Source organism: Monopterus albus, unplaced genomic scaffold (assembly GCF_001952655.1).
Source record: "Monopterus albus unplaced genomic scaffold, M_albus_1.0 scaffold92.1, whole genome shotgun sequence".
In the NCBI taxonomy this organism is placed as follows: Eukaryota; Metazoa; Chordata; class Actinopteri; order Synbranchiformes; family Synbranchidae; genus Monopterus; species Monopterus albus.
This window is the reverse complement of record NW_018127972.1, coordinates 3,259,497-3,278,704: the sequence shown is the minus strand read 5'-3', so window position 1 is coordinate 3,278,704 and position 19,208 is coordinate 3,259,497. Positions and strand designations below refer to the sequence as shown.

The 19,208-nt window shown below is 38.0% G+C and overlaps 1 protein-coding gene across 3 annotated transcripts in view; it reads left to right on the top strand.

Annotated features, from left to right (window-relative positions):
* Positions 1 to 19,208, top strand: part of large1 (LARGE xylosyl- and glucuronyltransferase 1) — a 133,339-nt gene that overhangs the window by 45,437 nt on the left and 68,694 nt on the right. For all 3 annotated transcript variants that reach the window (XM_020608235.1, XM_020608237.1, XM_020608236.1), the window contains 2 exons: positions 8,023 to 8,321; positions 12,069 to 12,151. In XM_020608235.1, the coding sequence (XP_020463891.1) occupies positions 8,023 to 8,321; positions 12,069 to 12,151 (382 nt within the window). The remainder of the gene's footprint in view (positions 1 to 8,022; positions 8,322 to 12,068; positions 12,152 to 19,208) is intronic.

The following is a 19,208-nucleotide window of genomic DNA, read 5'->3' as shown; positions in this document are numbered from 1 at the left end:
CACATACTGCTGCAAGCAACCTAGATCAACTGGGGGAGAATCACCAAAATTATTTTGGCCAAACACTATAACCTCAGTTCTCGTATCATTTAATTTCAATAAATTCAAAGTCATCCAGCTCTTAACGTCATTAAAACAAGACAATAATGTGTCCCTTCGCCTTATTGTATGTACATCTGCACATCATCCGCATAATAATGAAAAGAAACACAATGTTTTCTAAAAGCACAACCAAGAGGAAGTAAACATAAAGAGAAAAGCAGCGGCCCCAAAACTGAGCACTGCGGAACCCCAGATACCAACGGGGTAGATGAGAACTCAACATCAGCAAACCCAACAGACATCGTCCTATCCGACAAATAAGACCTGAACCACTCTAAGGCAGTACCACGGATGTCCACTAACTCCTTAAGTCGAGATATTAGGATATCGTGGTCAACTGTGTCAAAAGCAGCGGTCAGATCCAGCAAAACAAGAATCACATAGCCACCAGCATCTGTTGCCAGGTAAATATTGTTAAAAACCTTTAACAACGCTGACTCTGTATTATGCCGAGTTTTAAAACCAGATTGAAAAACCTCCAATACATTATGCTCATCTAAAAAAGACTTAAGTTGTATATAAACCACTTTCTCTAGTACTTTCGAAATAAAAGAACTTGGAAATAGGCCTGTAATTATTCAGAATAGAGTGATCAAGACCTGACTTCTTGAGCAAAGGTTGCACAACTGACCAGTTGTGTACAGAGGACAGTCAGGACGTGGACACCCACGGGAAGAAGGCTTTCTTATTTACCTTGTTAGCATGAGCATTCAGTGCTGTTCACTGTCAAACTTGGGCTACAATGAATGCACCATAATGATGTTGGGTATTAAACAGTTTTTATCTGTGAGTGCACTACACTGGTGGTAGAATTGGTGCTAAGGTACAGTAGGCTATGTTTGATTTGATTTGATTTGATTTATTCTTTCAAGCATATAAAACAGTTGATATACAACACACATTTTTACACACAATCCAATAACAATTTTTTTATACCTAGTACATGCTTGAATGGAGTAGGAAGAAGTCAGACTATGCAGCATGGCATGTTAGCAGCATGGCTAACCAAAACACAATGGAAACTCATGGGCTGGAATTGTGAATGAAGCCCCTCACGTTGACTCATCAAAATGTGGCTGTATAATGCCTTCAGCACTCCCCCTGTAACCCCTCACCTGTAGAGAGTGTGTTTTTGCTGGACTAATGTGAATGTACAGTATGTATGTATGGCTGCTGCTTTGGGTACAGATGCAGGCATTTAAAGTGTCACTGTGTGCCGTGATAAGTGGCCATTTTAACCGTGACTGTTCGTCATTCGTCCTGCAGCATGGCATGCGTTACAGTATAATGTCTGTAGGTGGCGCTCAGCCTGTACTGACAGGTACAGCACCCCATACATACACAAACCATAGCCCATTGGCTGTTATATGAATGCCTACTTAGAAATAAAGAAAAAGCCCTGTGGACAGGCTTTGCTTCAAACCGTGATTAAAGTGTGTGTGGATTGTGATGTTAGTTTAGTATTTTGTAGATTTTCCTTTAGATAAATGAGCCAACCCATTTTCCTATAAAAACTACTCTCCTAGAGTATGCAACTAAATTGCAAACAGATAAGTTTTGAAAGGAATGTATGGAGCCAGTGAATCGGCCAGTATTATCCAACAAGTTGCATAGAAACATTTTAGGATACATGTGAAGGAGTAGGCTAAAAAAAAAGTAATTTGAGAGGGGTGGTTTAAATAAACAGTGCAGTTTTACACAGCTGATAAACCTCCGTTCTGTCCTATAGTATGGGCTATGACCTCAAATTAACAATATTTTAGCTGATAAAATCTGCAGACAATTTTATGTCCACTGCATTGTCTGTCAAAGTCAACATAGATATAGGGTTATGACAGCAGCTGTGTGATAAAGAAATTTGCAAAGAAATTGGCTACTTCTTTGCACCATACTGTACATGGCGTTCAGTGGTGTATGCCAGTAACTTATGGTGGTGTGTGAACCATGTTTAATACAGTACATCTTTGACTAGAGATTTGAAACCCAGCGTATACGGAATATAATACCGTATGGTTTAACAATTCAGAACCCTGTACTGTTGGTGGACTGTATAGTAGACTTTGTGTGTTGTTGCATATAGAGGGGGTGGCATAGATGGTTTTTACCTAGAGTGCATGCTCCAGTCCTGGTTTGAATGAACAAAGTAAAGCTGAAATAATCCTCCAGCCTTTTAAAAACACCCAACATATTTGTCAGCAGCAGGCTGTGAGATCTCAAAAAAAAAAAAAAGAGCCCTAATGCTTTTACACCGAGACACATTCCAAAACTGAGTTTTTCATATTCTTCTTCAGCTTTCATAAATACATATAAGCTTGGGGCCAAAAACCAAACTAATGTTCTGTTTTGCCTCACTTTCACAAATGAATAAAAGGTTATCCATGCCTCTATCTCATCACATCTGGATTATCGTTCGGAATCTGCCAGCGGGACAAATTTCTCCCTCGTGTAAGCTGTCCCAGAACATTGCCAAGGACTGGTGTAATTTTAAATTGCTTCCTTTAGGTTACAACAAAGAAGTGCTTTGACACTCACATTTTAATACTGTGTGGTCTTCAGTCACTGCCATGCCTCGCAGACAATCAGACCACTGTGGGGCAGACAGAGTATTAGCTTAAATTATTCTTGTTCATCTTAGATAACAACTCACAATTGGCCCAAGAAAATCAGATATTGAGTCCTATATTTAATTCAAATTGCCAGTAATGGAGTCAAAAAAATGGAGGACTTATTTTAAATTCCTCAATAAAATTAGCTGAAGCTTTGATATTTCCCAAAGCCCAGTATGCAAATATTGTCTCTCCCCCATTAATCACATCGCCTGTTCATTACTTCATTACTTTGACCTTTATACCAAATTTATTTAAACTCCCTTCAAGGTGTAGTTGAACCTTGTGAGTGCTGCTCTCATAAATGGACAAAAGTCTTTTATTTGTAAGAAAAGTGATGGCCACTCCAGGGAAAACATTTGAGATTGTCTCTGCTCAGAAGTGGAAATTAGTGTTCCTGTGTCCTCAGCATGACCCCACACAGCTGTCTGGACTACAAAGAACTACATCCTGAAACAATCAAACAAAAGATGTCTGCAAATTTTATGTTGGTCCTGCAGACACTTATTTGGCTCATTTACTCGGTAGTCTTTCCTTGTATGCCCTGTGGGGAAAATTCGCATAGAAAAAGAAACTTTGATATCCAGAGGTAACCTTCCTGTCACCAAGCCAAGCTAATCTGATGCATGTCCCAAGGTCTGATTGTTTGTTAATGAACAGCTGCAGAATTTGTGTGCGGTCGTACGCTGGCAGCTGCTGGTGTCACTATCGAAGGGGAATGAGAATCTCTGGCTTTAAGATGGTGGTAGGGTGTCTGTGGTTGACCGCAGCTGTTGGCAAAGACTTCAGCATAAGTCCGGAATTACTTTCTTGGTCATTTTGAGAACTGTATAGTAAGAGGTAGATAAATTGCATTCTATTAAAAGCTAAATAGATGATGTTTTAGTCATTCATAGTACCGCATGAGGAATATTTGATGTGGATATGATTTAGCATGCAAGACTGTAACAACAATGTAACTTTCACACTATTTTTAGTCTTCTTTTTTTCTATTTCAGTAACTTTTTAATGCCATCAAACCTCATACTTTTCCCGGTTCTTCCATAATTTAATTGACTTTTTTTGTTGTTGTTGAAGATGTAGTACACTTCACAACACTAATTTGACTTGTACAGAACATGGCAGTTTCAGGTCTCTCTGACTTGATTTAGCTCTGCATCCACAGACTCAGGTAAAATGTCTTGACTGGTCTATTCACTTCAAAGCAACCAAGACCCATCCAGGGACTTTATTCAGATTTGGGCCCAAACTGCTCAGTCTAATGAAGTAATATTGGATCAGGTCTAATTACCCTTAGATCTACTGTATTTAGGTCAGATCTGACTGTACTCTTTAGGTCAGGTATCTCTGTTTCATTAATGAATTTATGCACATCAGGTTACCTGTAATGGCTACCCCAGATGGTTATACCTTGTATTTGTTTTCCTTCTGACACAGAGACAAGTGTGATCCCTGATGATTGCTGTTTAACTTTATACTGTAAATATATACTATGATATATGTTTTAGTGAGGCTGTCCTCCTTGAGCAGTTATTGTTATTACCCCTTTAAAAAGGTAGGAGGTCATTGGAGGACATTGTCTTAGTACACAGATTGCCAATTGGCAGCCTGCTGGCCACATCTGGCCTACCAAAGCTTTCCAGTTGTCTCACAATATATTAAAGAAATATATATATATATTGGGGGGTAATTGGATAATTCATTCCAAAACCCAAAAAACAGAGATGATAATGATTTACTGACCTCAAATACTGTATGTGCATTCAACCTGTGGGTTCTAAAGACTTTACAAATCCATTTGTCAGCTGATTATTACTATAGATAATTACACACATCATTGTTTTTTTAGAAAAAAAAGCAGTCTAAATATTTTCACTCATGAGGTGACCAGCTATATTGACTGAAAGCACCAACTCATAATTTATTTGCATTCTTTTCATGAATATGCAGGGTGTTGGTGCCTAAAGCAAAACAAAATATTACCTTTTTCCCAGTAATTGGGATATCTACTAGTGTTGTCACGTCACTGTGAGGAAGCTGCCAGTAAATAGTATTGCACATTTACATTCCACTGTTGTCTCTGTTAATGTATATGACATGCCCAGTTGGATCAGTCAGTGTATATTATAGCAACCTTATTGTTTAAGTCCCATAAAACATTTTCTGTCACAGTTTGAGGTCTCAGACTTTAACATAGCCAAAGTCTCTTGTGCTTTTCTAATAGCGTGTATCTGGAGGCAGCTGTATTAAGCAATTTATTTGAATAACATAACCATATATATTATATGACTAAATTAGAAGAAGCTAGACACTCTAGATGAATCTGTTTATAATTTGCCTTAGTGCTGATTTAGAGAGTTTGAAGTTTGACCACTTGTTGCATTGTACAGTATATCAAAGTCTCGATATGAGGAGGGACCCACTGACATGGAAAAGTCAGACCGTGCCCAAAACTGTGGCTACCAAATGTCTTTTGCAGACAGAGAATGGGACAAAGAAAGGGCAAAAACCAGGGTTAATATGGGTTTAGGTTTCTGACATAGATAGGGTTAAAAGCAGCCAATTCAGATGTAGCATTGTTCCTTCTGCTAGTGTCTCAAGTGGCTAAAGCTAACCCATTTATTTAGGTAACATTAATGACCTAGCATGATCATGATTTTACATTTGTATTGAATTAATATGATTTTAATTTGGGTGCAAGCAGGAGGTGTGTGTGTTCACAAACTATCATCTCGTTTTTAGGTGAAGGTTCTTGGGTTTTATCGTTCTGAAATAATTACAGACTATTTGGAGTTATGATGGGTGCAAAACTAATCTACAGTAGAGGTACCCAAGATTAAACATTAAATGGCTGGAAATGAGCATGCCATGGGCCCTTTAAATAAATTTATGTTGATGCTATTCTGTCATACATTTAAATTTTATGTTATTATGGAAGTTATAACAATTTCTTACTATTGGTGTTTGATGACATTAGACGACAAAAGAAATCTGAATATTTTAGGCTTAATAATAATAATAATAATCATAATAATCATAATAATTTCTTTGGGTGAAACATATGTAGCATGCAACATGTGAAACACTCAAAAATGCACACTTTAGTACAGACACATTCCATGAGTACAACAACAGTCATGTTATACTCCTCTGCAAGTGTTTTCTCATCCACTCATCAAAACAGAACAGACAGAGTGTCCTTTAAGCTGTAGAAAGGTATTAAAGTGAAACAACACACAAACATGTTGAGATTTATGACAGAACTGTAGCTTAACCACAGATACTATTAGTATTATTCCATCTAAATGTTTGGATCACTTTTATTGCAGTGATTTAATACATATCTGCACATGGTGTGGATGAAGGCCACACATCAATTAACATTTTCCTAAATTAAATTGTATACAGTTTATGGAATTTAATTTCACAATGCATTTACATGCATTATTAACCAGGTCAGTACTGATGGTTTTTTCTTTGATGTAAAAGCAATTCATTTTACTCTGCTAACATACTGTAATTTGGTTTGTTGATAACATTTGATTCCTGTGTTTTGCTGAGGCTTTTGTTTACATGTAGATGATGAGCTTCATGACAAAGACCCAAAAGCCAAATGACTTGGCTTGGCCATATAAAAGACCAGGTGCATCTGCTGCCCTGAAAATGCCATATGCAGTCTGTGAACAAAACAAACAAATGGTCACTGAGTCCAGTTCAGTGGGATTAGGCCCAGAAAATCCACTCTGCAAATTAATTACAGCTTGGACCAAATGGAGTCCAGAAGGTGCTTTGGTTTTCTGAGAAAGGGCTTAGCTGCCCTCCACGGTTGAAAGGACCCATGGATATACCAGCCTCCTTTATGCCTTATGGCCACAGGGGACAATAAATCTCTAACAAAAAAAAAAAAAACACTTTCTTAACACATTCAGTTAGAGAACAAACTAAGTCAGGGCCAATGAGAAGTTTTGTAACATTTCTTCACTTCCCCATGGGCTGCATTTTGAGGGATTTGAGTTTTACATGTGCTGCAGTTTATTTGGCATTATCTATGTACGTAGGCTTGTTAAGTAGAGGGACCATTTAACAGCATGTGTCAAAATGGGACCAAGACTCTCCCAGTTGGGTGGAAGCAACTGGTTGCTTTCAGATGACAGATGGTATCATACTAGACAGCCGTCTATTTCCCAACACCGATCATTGTGCGTAATCTGAGCTGTAACGCCTCTGCTTCACTGGCATGCAGTTATATGTAGAATTTTTCAGAGCTGTCCGTTTTCCCCAGTGAGATTCTGAATGGAGACCCCATTGTATTCTGTACTGATCTTGAACCAGGCCCACTTACATCCCCTATGGCAGCTGAGGTTTCTCAGATATAATGGAAACAGAGAGAGAATTTTATCTTCTCTCAGAGGATTCATCTTTCTGCCTCCGTAGAAATCAGAACTGTTTGTTCATATTTGAAGCAGCCAGAGAAAAGGAGAGGAAATTGCTGCTGACTTGGATTAGATGCATAGAATGTGGGTTACTGTGCTGTTACTACCAACAGGACTGACTCTCCTGTCTTCAGATGACACTTAGATATAACACCTAAATTTACTGTAAACCCCCGACCGCTCATTGAGATTCTCACTGGGTTTCTCTGTTAATGGTAGGTGATTTACTATAAACCACTTCTTTTAGAAACAACTGCTGATGCTTGTGTTTCTGGGCAAAATTTGTTAGCTTTTTAAATTTGTTTTAAAATTGCATCGTATCTTGTTGAAAAATGAACTCTGCACTAACTGTATGTATGTTGGGTAATATATAGACCAAAAGAATTTTGATCCTGACACACTGGAGACAAATTCGGAACTGTATTTAGACTTTTGTGTAGTGAAAAAAGTACAGAAAATATAACTGTTATATGACAATTAGACATTACCAATCAGAGGTTTGGACACACTTTCCTATTCAGTTCAATGGGAAAGTGTGTCCACACTTTTGACCAGTATTGCAGCAGTTGAATGAATGCCTCAGTATTTAAAATAAAAGCTTTTTAATACAATTTTTTTTGTTCACATAAATTCAGTTAATTTGTGATTCTTTGTTGAATTTTCAAGAAAAAAATCTAAATAATTATATGTTATAGACAAATCATATTAATATTTCAAAGTAAAATGACCAGAGAGACGACATTGTCCATGTTGTGGCAGCATACTGTTAATATTGCAGAGACAGTTTGATGGTACACATTTTTAAATGTCATCACTGGTGGATGTCATGTTTTAGTGTCAGTGCTCATGTTAAATTAATCTCTCTGTGACCTAACCCACAGTGAAGCCCCTCCCTCTGTCTCCACTGGAAGCCCAGTCATCAATGCCAGTGGGCAGTGCAGGCGAACGACAAGCCTTAGAGCTGCGGGTCCGGGCGGTGGAGGAGGAGAACCGGGCACTGCGCCGGGAGCTTAGCCGGCCACCTAAAAGCCCATCAGCACGCCTTCCAAACAGTGGTCACCATGGCAACCAAAGCCGAACCCATTCAGAGGAGGGCACAGGCGACAATGAGGGCCAGAAAGCTGCTGTTGTGGGCAATAGCTCAGACTGTGTGCAGCAGCCTGTGGTGGATAAATGTGAGGTGAGACATGTTTAAATACAATTGTCATAGCAATTTCAGAAACAATCCTATTTTGCCATAAGTGCAAAATGTTCCAGTAGTAAAAGACCATTCAGTCTTTTTGTGCTGTAGTGTAGTATGACCTTGAAGGTTGTTTCCCAGAAGCAGAGTGCCATTAGCACATTGTGGGACCATATTATAGCCTGGCTTTAGCCTCCTATTAGCCTAATCCTTCAGCAGCAGTGGTGCTGGTTTGCTGCTAGAATATGGCTCTTTGTCAGGAGGCTGGATAATGTGAGAGCTTTAACAAGGCCGTGCTGTGATCTCCGCACTGATAGCATCTCACAGCACATCATCTTTTAGCTCAGTGGGAGTTTGGATAAGTGGAACAGCCTCATTCGTATGTTCTGGTAAAGAGTCAGGATCTGGGCTCAATACACATTTTTCAAAAATATTTTAATAATCAAATTGTCAAGGTAATGTTTCTAGAATCTGGGCCCTGTTTTGTAAGATTATTTTGAGTTAAATATGCATTTGAGACCAGTAGAGTTATTTGAGATGTTAAAAATCACATAATGATATATTGATAGTATTTGTTTTTATGTAGACGTATAATATAGACAGACATTCTGATAAGTGGTAATAAATTTACATCTTAAATATTTGTGACTAATATATGCACTGAACAAGGCATATATTTCTTTTTACTGCAACACAAAACGTAAGATGGTAAATGGATAGGACATGGAAGATGAAACAATACCTATAGAACATTTCCAAAAAACATAAGGCTGTAAGCATGTATAATAAGATTACTAAAGGTTTTTATGTGATGCGTGTTGGCTGTGTTCAGTTCTATTCAGTCTGCAAACAAGAACTACTACTGCCACAAGTACTCACTAAAGAACTGACAGTGGATAAATCTTCCACTGAAAATAGTCCCCAGCCAATGTCCTGTCTCCTCCTATTTGAGTAATGTTTGTTATAAACTACAGTCATCACCAGTTTTAAGAAATTACTGAGCTTTTTTTCTTTATGTCATGGTTCGGAGGGTCTTTTTTAGTATTATTATTGTGAGGCAGACTAAAAACTGCTGATATAGGGGTTTTCACAGAATTTGTTGACAGTAAAAAAAAAAAAGTATGGAGTAACACTGTGCTAATATTTTTGACTGTGGATTTTATGATTCATCTACTTTGATAAATTAGAATATGATCCGTCAAGCATCCATCAGCTGCTGAATCAGACGCGTTCTGATCAATCTCCTTTTATTATCAATGTCATTGCTTGATGATGGTTTAAGCAGTCTTCTCACACTCCTTTCAGTGAGGTGTAGTCCAATTGCTTGTTTCCCCTTTGCTTAATACATCTAATGCAGTATATTATATGTTAATTAAATATATTTCAGGCAAGGCAGGGCCCCTCCACTATAACACCCTGTCAGAAACAGTGAAATGATGTGAGTGGAGCACAGTGCCCAGTAAAATAGTCTAAGCATTTTCTTTAAAGAGGAACTCCAAAGTTTTACCCACTTTGTTTCAAGGTGTAGGAGTACTACATCATCTCCAGAGGAAGCTGTGTGAAGTCTGGTATGTTTTATATGTTTTCAAGTGATGTCAGTTGGGCCTGAAGACTACAAGTTTAAAATATTTCAGAGACATCTGGGAGTCTCTGACCAAACTATCAACAGTCAAGTGGCATTGTGGGTAATGTAGGTGCAATGTTTTGACAAGGAAGAAAAATGCATGGAAAAAAAAACAATTTTTGATCCTTTAAAAAAAAACCCACCAGTCTAACAGGGTAACAATACCAAATTGGTGCAGTACTTTTTAAATGAACCAAAACAGTTTGAGTAGTAATTACACGCATTTAATAATAGAATAGAAGAAGGACTTTAGATACTTGTTTTGTGAGGGAAGCACTTAATTAAATCATAGATGGGAATTTATTTTAATAAAAGTGGGGCTATCAAGTTAATGCATAACAGTGTTTTCAATAATGACAATGTTTACTGACAATAAGAGAACAGCAGTGACAGTTCTTTACACTTTTATTTAATGTAACTTTTGCATAAAGATTACATATATGCTTATTATAAGGGACACAATGTTCCTTTCTTGACAAATCGGACACATGCCTGATATACAATTATCAGATATTTTAGATAGCAAGTGGGAAGTACTAGGATAAAAATACAATTGAACAAAAAATAGAGGGAAAAGTACTCCACAGATTTGGTAAACCTGCTGTAAGTGCAGTATTATTGGTATGATGAAGCAACTTCATATTACATTCTCATATCTGTTTATAGCACAGGCTAAAAATGCACCAAGAATAATAATTTCAGCTTCAGAGCTGAATCTCCTCCAAAACAGAGATTCACACTTTCTCAGTGGCAGGTGTGAGATTTGTGTGCAGTAGTCTGACAAAGGATATGCCCTCAGATGGTTTCATATCAGCACCCTCTACTTTCCTCCCACATCATCTGCCACTCACATGAAGTTCTTAGCTGCAGCCAGGCACTGTTCAGAAGGCAGCCGACTGCAGGGAACGCAGAACTCCTCCAGGGTTGGAGGAGGTGAAATCTGAGGAGGGCATTCTGTAGCACCCTTCCAGCGAGGCTCGAACATGACCCCGGCTCATTTAATGGGTTAGCCTGCAGAGAAAATACTGTAGGTGCTCTGAGTGGGGTTTTGACATGTCAAGCTGGCACGAGGGTAAGACATTTGGTGCTGCAATTGGAGCCATAACCCAAGGCTCTGAAGGAGGTGGAAGGTCCAGCATAATATTTACATACTGTTTAAAAGTCAGTTAAAGAAAATGGATTCTTCTAGACACAAGTGTATGTCCAATAGTTGCCTGCTAATAGCTAATTTTGCATCATTTTAATGGTGACAATTTGTAAAAGAAAAAAGATAAAGCAGGACAGAAGTTGTAAGATTATGATTTCTTTGCAACATTATACCTTACTTCCTGTTAACATCCAACAAACATTATTAACAGATAATAGAGTATAATTATCACCAGAGTAAAACAAAGACTAATAGTAACAGAATCTATAATATGAACTTTTTATGTTGCACTGTCAATATTCATTTACATGACCAAGACTCAGAATGTACCAAAAACATGGTTCTTATATTTCTGGAAACTTTTGACAGTCTCCTTTATAGTGATATTTACCCTGTGTTGTGTCATATGTGGGGCACAGGTGTCTAGATTCTAACTGAATGAAGATCACATAGTCAGACTGTGAAAACCCCTGCTCTAACAGTTTATAAAATCTTATTTTCAAAAGGTTTTAAATACATAATTTTAAAAAAGGAACCTAGGAAATTGTTAATAGTTGTCCTAAATGTAATAAATACTAAAGGTGTTGTCATAACTGTCCTTTGTAAAGTTCCACTAGATCTTGCTATGCTCCATTCCTTGGTCATTTCCACTTTTAATTTCACAAGTAAATGGTTCAGATAACTGTTATGATAAAAGCTATGAAAGTAAGTAATGATAATAACTAATATGTATAAAAAAAAAAAAAAAAAAACTATGGAAAAATGCCTTAAGGTAGTTTTTTCCAGCAATTATCTCATTTTAGTTAACTGTTAGTTATTATTGGTCAGTTACACTCCAGTTATTAGTTGGTTAATAAACTGTTGTCAGGAAGAATATCTACAAACCTTTTATTTCTACTCAGTAATTTCAATTCTGTCAGTATTTTTCTACCCTGTGTCAGAAAGAATTTCTCTCTTTCTAACATCTCCTTCACAGACCATCCATGTGGCCATTGTATGTGCCGGTTACAACGCCAGCCGAGACGTGGTGACACTGGTTAAATCCGTCCTTTTCCACAGGTACAGCAACGCTCTTGTTTTTCTTTTTCTCTTTCTCACACCAACCCTATCTCCTAGCATTTTAATTTATACACAAGTAATTTGCAACAGAAAATAAGTTCTGGAGGTAATACCGGCAGGATTTGGTTTTCTTGTAGCATATTCAGGAAATGATGGTGATTCATGTATCCGGAAAGTAGTTAAAATGTTGACACTGAATGTTGTTACCAACATGTTCACTGACTGTGTTTGACTTATTTAGTCCAACCTATCTGGTTAGCATAATTAAACTTTTTCATGGTTATGTTTAGGCTCCAGTAAAAAGGGGAAAACAAAAAGCAATGCTATGCAAACCTCTGGTGGATTTTTAATGCTCTGTCTCTACTCAAAATCAAATGTAGTTTTCCTTGGTAGAGACAAAAACATAGTAACTATCTTGTCTTTTATCACTGACCAATTCTAGAATTTTTGTAAATAATAGAGATTCAGTCATTTGTTTTTCCCACTGTTTTTTTTCATAACCTCTTTGAAAAAAGTGATTCTCCATCGCTGCAGCTTTCTGATCAAAATCATCTTCATTGTCACAAATTTTCCTCAGTCTTTGAAATTTTATATGGTATATTCTCTTTAAGGTGTTTGGGATGGCATCTTTCAGCATGAAGAATAATACTATGGGCTGTGGGATTTCTATATAGTAATATAGAAATAGTAGAAATAGCTTCTAATAGTAGAAACCTTCTTTAACCTTAGAAATATTTAAGTTCAAAAAGTGAATAAGAGCTGTGCTCTAAATGTATTTTTAATAGACTTATTGTGGTACTGATGAAAAGACAACAAATTTTCTTCTGACCCTGCCCAAATTAATATCACATTGTCAATACATCTTCCCCTATAAATGATCCTATCCTAAAATCGATGTTTAGAAGAATCAGTTATTTTCCAACTTTTCTGCATAAATTGGTCGTGAAATGTGATCTGATCTTCACCAAAGTCACAAATATCTACAGAATATTTCTAAGATGATAAAACACAGTCATAAATTGACATGTCTTTATTGAACACCCCCATTAAAGGTGATGGTGGAAAAAGTAATGGCAACAGTGTTTTAATAACTGGTTGAACACATTCAGGAGGGATTTTGGACCACTCTTCCTGACAGAACTGCTTCAGCTCAGCCATATTCTTAGGACATCTGATGTGAGCGGCTTTCTTGAGGCCATTCCACAGCATCTCTATTGGGTTGAGGTCTGGGTTCTGACTGGGCCACTCCAAATAGCAGATTTTGTGTCTCTGAAGCAATTCTGTAGTGCAAGGGTGCCCAATACGTCGATCGCGATTGACCGGTAGATCGCAAAGGTAGTGTTGGTAGATTGTGTGCCATTCAAAAATAAATTAGATGTATCTGTAAAACACGTGCCAAATGTTAATATGTGAATGGTCAGTGTGACGATTTGCTGTGGCGACCTCTAACAGGAAAAGCAGAAAGTGACAATCATTCATTTATAGCCTATCATCCATCCTCCCTATGTCATTTGCTACTTGATTGACATGCAGGGCAGCCAGTCTGAGATCTTGTCTTTTCTGACACACGAGTCACCAAACATGCACAGTCAACCGCACGAGCTACTGCAAAACTCCAGTGAGCGCACTACCTTGTCAGCCTTGGAATTAATTTCTACTAAAGGGTACAAAATGAGTGGGGGAGCCAAATCAAGTAAGAAACCGGAAACGTATCGAAAACATTCCATGCGGAATGGGAGGAGGACTTTTTTTTTCGCGACGTTATGTTTGAAATGCGTTTGCTTGTTCTACCAATCTACCATCACTATTCCAAAGAAGGGAAATGTGGAGCGGCTCTTTCAGACTGTTCATAAAAACTACGACACTCATTCATATATATAGTGTGTGTGTGTGCGCGCGCGTAGTATTTTTGGTGTAGGTTGATCATTTTGACTTGGTCATTTGAAAAGTAGCTCACAAGGTGAAAAAGTGTGGGCACCCCTGGTGTAGTGGATTTACTTTGATGTGTAGGGTCATTGTCCTGCTGCATCACTCAGCTTGTTCTGAGCTTCACCTCATGGAAAACCACCCTGATATTATCCTGTAGGATACCTTGATAAACTTGGGAATTCATTTTCCCCTCCACAATGGCGAGCGGTCCAGGTCTAGAGGCAGCAAAACAGCCCCAAATCATGATGCTCCCTCCAGCGTACTTCACTGTTGGGATGATGTTTTCATGTTTGTACGCAGATCTCTTTTTACAACTTACGTAGTGCTGTGAGTTCTTCTCAAGCAATTCTACCCTTGTTTCATCTATCCATGGGACATTTTCCCAGTAGTGTTGTGGAGTGTCAAGGTGGTTGTTGGCAAACTTCAAGCATGCTGCGGTGTTGTTTTTGGAGAGCAATAGCTTCCCCCATGGTGTCCTGCCATGGATACCATGCCTGTTCAGTATTTTGTGAATGGTTTACTCATGAACAGAGATGATAACTAACTCCAATGAATCCTTCAAGTCTTTAGTTGTTACTCTATGGTTCCTTTTCACCTCACTGAGCATTCTGCATTGTGTCTCTGGAGTGATCCTGGCTGGGAGCCCGGTTTTGTGGAGAGTAGCCACAGTACCAAATCATTTCTATTTATAGGCAATATGTGTAACTGTAGAATGATGAATGTCTAAAGTCTTTGAGATGACTCTAACTCTTTCGAGCTACATGCAAATCAGCAACTCTTGATCATAGGTCTTCTGAGATCCCTTTTTTGTGAGGTATGGCTCGCATCATCTGATGCTGCTTTGAATAGCACACTGACACTGAGTGTTTTTATACGTCAAGGCAGTTCTAAACCACACGTCCATTCTTTCTTCATTGATTACTTTTTCCACCATCACTTTGTATGTTTAATGGGTGTGTTTAGTAATGGGTGAGTTTAGTGAAAGATCATGACTGTTTGTGTTTTATCAGCTTGGAAATATTGTGTTTGTTGATATTTGTGATTTTGGTGAAGATCAGATCACATTTCATGACCAACTTGTGTAGTAGAAAACCAGGAAATTGCAAACAGTGCCATTACTTTTTCTTGCAACTGTATATACACCTGCATATTAAGGATGATAACATAGCACAAGCTTTGACTTGTCTAAAAAAGTGATCTTGGAAAACAAAATTATTATTATTTAAAGTCATTGCTGTCAGAAATAATATAAATATTAAAAGAGAACAATCCAGGTGTAATCTCCCCCTCAGAAAAAAAAAGATCTTCTAAGCTTCACACCCATTTCCAAAGAGCACAATCTTTCTTTCAAATTGCTTGTATGGCTTTCTTTGGCTTTTTTACTGTGTGTGGTTTGTATTTGCTGTGTTTTACCACAGGTTGGATACATTGTATATAAACAGTACATGGATTTCATGTGCAGCCAATAATTTCGTAATTGTATATTATTTTACATAGATTTGGATGTAATTTCCCCTTCTCTATGGTGTTTTTGTAGCTCCTCTGTAAACTGGTTGTAAACCAAGCGCTTCCAATGCACGAGTGAACACACACCAGTACAGACAGGAGTGCAAGATGATACATGCTGCACATGCTACACTTTTGGTCTGTGCCACTGTGTGTGCGACCTGGACTGTTGTGCCTTTAAATCTGATTGGCACAAAGTCGGATATTTCAGGGTGATCAGCCTGGTCACTGGTCAAGGCAGATCACACTGAAAACTGGCCATTTTTGATCCCTGACGATCAATCGGTGCATCTTTACCCAGAACACATGTACAAGTGGTGAGATAAGTGAAATTACAACCTTGCCAGTGTGCACTTGTTGCCCAACTTGTGGAACTCAGAATGTGTCTGGTGTGTAGAAGAAATGACTACACGTATGAACAACATCAATATTTAATATTCAAATACCTCATTAGATTAGGGCACCAGATGGATATAGTTCTATCAAACTATTAAACAATTATTTAGAGTAATTATATCAGTCTAAATCTGAAAGAAATCAATCCTACCTGTCCAGGGAACCTGCATACTGGAAACAAAAGAGACCCAAAGATGACATAATGAAGCCAGTTATAAGCTAAATAAATTTATTTACAATATGTACACAGGGAAAATGATCGGGATGAGAAATGTAATGCAAATGGTACATTTGTGAACACTCTCAGGAATGAATGACCCAACCGTCTGTTGTTAGCAGTGGTGGATCAGAGCATTCATCAGAGCATTTGTGAAAGCTGTGATGAATGACTGCAACATCTGGGTTGGCGATGGTGGAAGTCAAAAGTTGAGTTAGATTCTAGATCTAAATTCTGGGATCTAATCATGAATAGGGAGAGGGAAAACAACTACTGATTGCTTTAAGTTGTAGACTGTAGTTTGGTAACTAATAGCTAATAACTACGCTGTTCATGAGACATCAGCTAGCCAGAGTGCACTTGGCTGTGAGCAGGAATTAGCCATTTAGATTTGGAGATTCCACATGGCCAGGAGGAGAGAAGCGCTGGTTCGGGGCACTCTGGGCCAGAGTCGAGCAGGATCCGGAGTGCCAAGAGCTGGGTCCGCAGACCCAGTATTCTAACTGGTCAAGGTTCTTATGGCTAAGATAAGGATTTCTGATTGATACTTCAGGCACAGCAGAGAGAAGTTCATATAATCTACAAGTTTGGATCAGAAAAACTTTTGAAAATTAAAATTCTTCCACCATGGCTGGAATACCTAATCTTAAGCAACAAATTGTTTGACAAGAAACATATGTGGATCATTCTGTAGAAATAAAGGAATGGTTAACTTTGTAATTTTGAGAATAAAAGACAATCACTTAACAACACACAATCATTAAAATGAAAAAAATCAAAGAACAATTTCTTATGTAACCTTTCCTGGGTAGGATGAACAAGATTTCTGGTTGATTTGTCAAGCATCTGAAATAAAAAGCATGGATTGGGTTTCATCGAACATCCATGTTATCACATTGTAACTGCAGGTTTTGGAATCGTTTCTAAGGACAAAGTCTTTGCAGTGACTAAAGGCATTTCTTGATCAAAGGAGCGTGTTTATGTGTTTATGTGTAATTATTAATATTCTGAGTCCCCCAGAATAAAACATCACTTCCAAAATGTTTATTTTGGACTTGTGGACACTACAGGTGTCTGTGTAAAAGAAGAAACAACTAATGCTAAACTATTGTGAATGACAAAAAACCACTCATTGCAAGTGAGCAGAGCTGTTAAAGTACATCTCCTGTTGGACCTGATGATGAAAAAGTCAAACCTCCACTGACAATTTCACATTCGAGGACCTTTAAACATTAAATAGGGTGCAGCATGACTTGAAGTGTGGCATGTGCTGTTAGTCTTATGCAAATTTGAATAATGAATGATTTATTATGCGTTTGATATGGAGGATCCATTAATAATCAATCGGAGTGCATTCAGCATCACAGCTTCTAACAGCACTACTTGTTAATTAACTCCAGATTTGCAGGTGAATTAATCATAAGTGCAATTATAATTTCATTTTTTTGTGGATAGAAGCTTTAAGTCCTGCTGGCAGACACACCTTCAGACTGTCTCATTTATTTTCTCTTTTATGACCAAAGACACTTAAGAAGCACAATCACCATCTCTGTTGTTTTATTCTGGCTGATGTAACATATGATTTCTATCAGTTTAAATATATTTTCCTGATGCCACCCTGGGGGTTCATTAAATATGAGAGTCTAACTACTGTTGTGCTTAGTAATCAACTTGCTCGTTTTGATTAAGTGTTAGCGGTTTCAAATAAGAGTCAAATCCTGCTTGGTCTTGCCAGTAAGTGAAGAGAAACTCTTGGAAACCAGCTGAATCAATCTGCATTAAAAATGACACCTGTTTTTCTCAGTCACAGATCAAATCTGAACACACAAATGCCATGCACTTGCTTGTTAGAATCATCTGAGGCTATTCCCTCCATTAATACAACTTCCACTCATGTCAATTTACAGTAGTATGCTTACAAATCATTTAAAAGGCACACTGTAAAACTTCAAATCTGCTTTCATAGTGCTCAAATGTAGTTTGTACATGACCCTGTAGTTGTTATACTGTTCTCTGTCATAAGCACAGGCTGAAGTAACACAATGTTGTTTCAAAGGCTTTTAAAGAGGATGTTGGGTTGGATTTGTTCAATCATGGTGGGCTGGGATTTATTGATACATTCCCTAAACACAAAGTATCATGCAGGGGTGAAATGCAGTACATTGACTTTTGTTATTTGAATTGGTATTGGTTGTTGAATCTTGCCGGCTGGGATTGGCTCCAGCCCCCCCCCCAAAATGAATGAATGAATGAATGGTAGTTGAATCTGTGCACCACTACTCTACATACAGTGGAAGTAACTTCCTCTATGCGTGAAGGCGAATGGTCTGGTTCAGGATATGGTTCACTACTCTCTTAGCAAATGGTAGCACAATTAATTTTAATCTGTGTTCACTCTGAAAGTCTTTATTAAAATAATTTAACAATATTGTTTTATGAAGATTAGATCGCCAGCCAGCCCTGTAATCAGGATGTATTTGACATCATTTATATTTGTACGGCTGTGCGTGACAGCTTGTATGAAACCAGAGTTCTGATACGTTTTGACAGCTTCCAGCCTCCAGTACTTATTGAGCAAGTGCAGCTGACACTTTCATTTCCAAAGTCATTCAGTACAAGACACCCCAGGGGGGCTTCCATCCTCAGTTCAGTGTCACTGTCTTTTGACCTGATTTGAACAAGTCCTCCAGCTAAAAGGCTGTATGTCCTTAGAAGCCAACCCAAAGGACCCTTTCAGTGCCACACTTACAAATTGTCATTGAAACAACCATAAACACATGGTTGGGATGATCTTATTATTATTATTATTGTTTTTTTGTTTTTTTTTTTGCAAGCTGACAGGCTCGATTTCAATGTCCTGAATACTTATTTTGCACACGCCACATCCTGCTGTGTGTATGAGCTGTGAGATACAGAGTGTGCAGTCTTTTCTGAATGAAGCTTTGGCCATCCTGACTCATGAATCATCTATTGTGTTGTGCTGTAGCTGCCGTTATCAAACTCAGGGCT